General features: G+C 54.7%; 1 protein-coding gene across 1 annotated transcript in view; it reads right to left on the bottom strand.

Moving 5' to 3' along the window:
• Positions 1–242: 242 nt before the first annotated feature.
• Positions 243–1,188, bottom strand: part of LOC104283995 (ubiquitin carboxyl-terminal hydrolase CYLD-like) — a 13,507-nt gene continuing 12,561 nt past the window's right edge. Inside the window, exon 14 of the mRNA XM_009882256.1 lies at positions 243–470. Coding sequence (XP_009880558.1) covers positions 286–470 — 185 coding nt within the window. The 3' untranslated portion in view covers positions 243–285. The remainder of the gene's footprint in view (positions 471–1,188) is intronic.

The raw sequence follows: 1,188 nt of genomic DNA, 5'->3' as shown, positions 1-1,188 counted from the left end.
GAGGGTGGAAAGGGAAGGGAGGAAATGAGAATGAATTTGAGTGTAAATAATTCAGAGTCCAGGTCTGCAGGTAGTACAAACTATCACTCGCTAAGGTCAGGTACAGGATTTAACAAACCCTGACGTGGATAGCTTGATAGCAGACGCTGGAAGAGGTAAGAAGAGGCAGAAGTGTGAGCTCGGTGCACCCAGACTCGGCTGCTTTCACCGATTACGAGCTGCAGGGTTGATCCAAGCTCACGTTTCCGACGCCTCGCTGCTCGGCGATACCAGCCCAAGGCAGCGTCACTTGTAAAGCGCCATCTTCTTGCTCTGGTACATGTACATGTAGGCGTCGCAGAAGAGGCGCTTGGCCACTCCATCCATGTCCCGAGGTTGCTCCAGGGCCAGCACAGCCAGTGGCAAGTCCAGGTATTTAGCAACTTCAGGGCACAGCGTTACCGTGGGAATGTTGAAGCCGTTTTCGTCACCTAACCCAGAAAGAAGGAGAAAAGTCCAAACCGGGTCCCGAGGGACGAGTACCTACAGCTCAAGCAGATACCATCACACTCGACAGTAATTAGTGCCTTAGGTGAGAGATCTGGAGGGCAAAGCGGGGGCAGGACAGGAGAACGGTCCTCGCCCACATGGCATCCAGTCCCAGTGGGCTCGAGAAGTCCCCAGTTTGAACACAGCCAGAGGATGAAAGCGCTAGGAGGAACGCACATGTGCTTGGAGGTCAGGAATGAGTGGTGTCCCTCAGGGGTCAGTACTGGGTCCAGTCCTGTTCAATATATTCATCAATGACCTGGATGAAGGGATGGAGTGTACCATCAGCGAGTTTGCTGATGACACAAAACTGGGAGGGGTGGCTGACACGCCAGAAGGCTGTGCTGCCTTACAGCGTGACCTGGCCAGGCTGGAGAGTTGGGTGGAGAGGAACCTAATGGAATTCAACAAGGCCAAGTGTAGGGTACTGCATCTGCGGAAGAATAACCCCATGCACCAGTACAGGTTGGGGGCTGACCTCCTGGAGAGCAGCTCTGTGGAAAGGGATCTGGGAGTCCTGGTGGACAACAGGATGACCATGAGCCAGCAATGTGCCCTGGTGGCCAAGAAGGCGAATGGCATCCTGGGGTGCATCAAGAAGAGTGTGGCCAGCAGGTCGAGGGAGGTCATCCTCCCCCTCTACTCTGCCCTGTTGAGGCC

Source organism: Charadrius vociferus, unplaced genomic scaffold, assembly GCF_000708025.1.
Source record: "Charadrius vociferus isolate BGI_N301 unplaced genomic scaffold, ASM70802v2 scaffold393, whole genome shotgun sequence".
Lineage (NCBI taxonomy): Eukaryota > Metazoa > Chordata > Aves > Charadriiformes > Charadriidae > Charadrius > Charadrius vociferus.
Note: the sequence above shows the minus strand (reverse complement) of the source record. Positions and strands in the feature narration are given on the sequence as shown.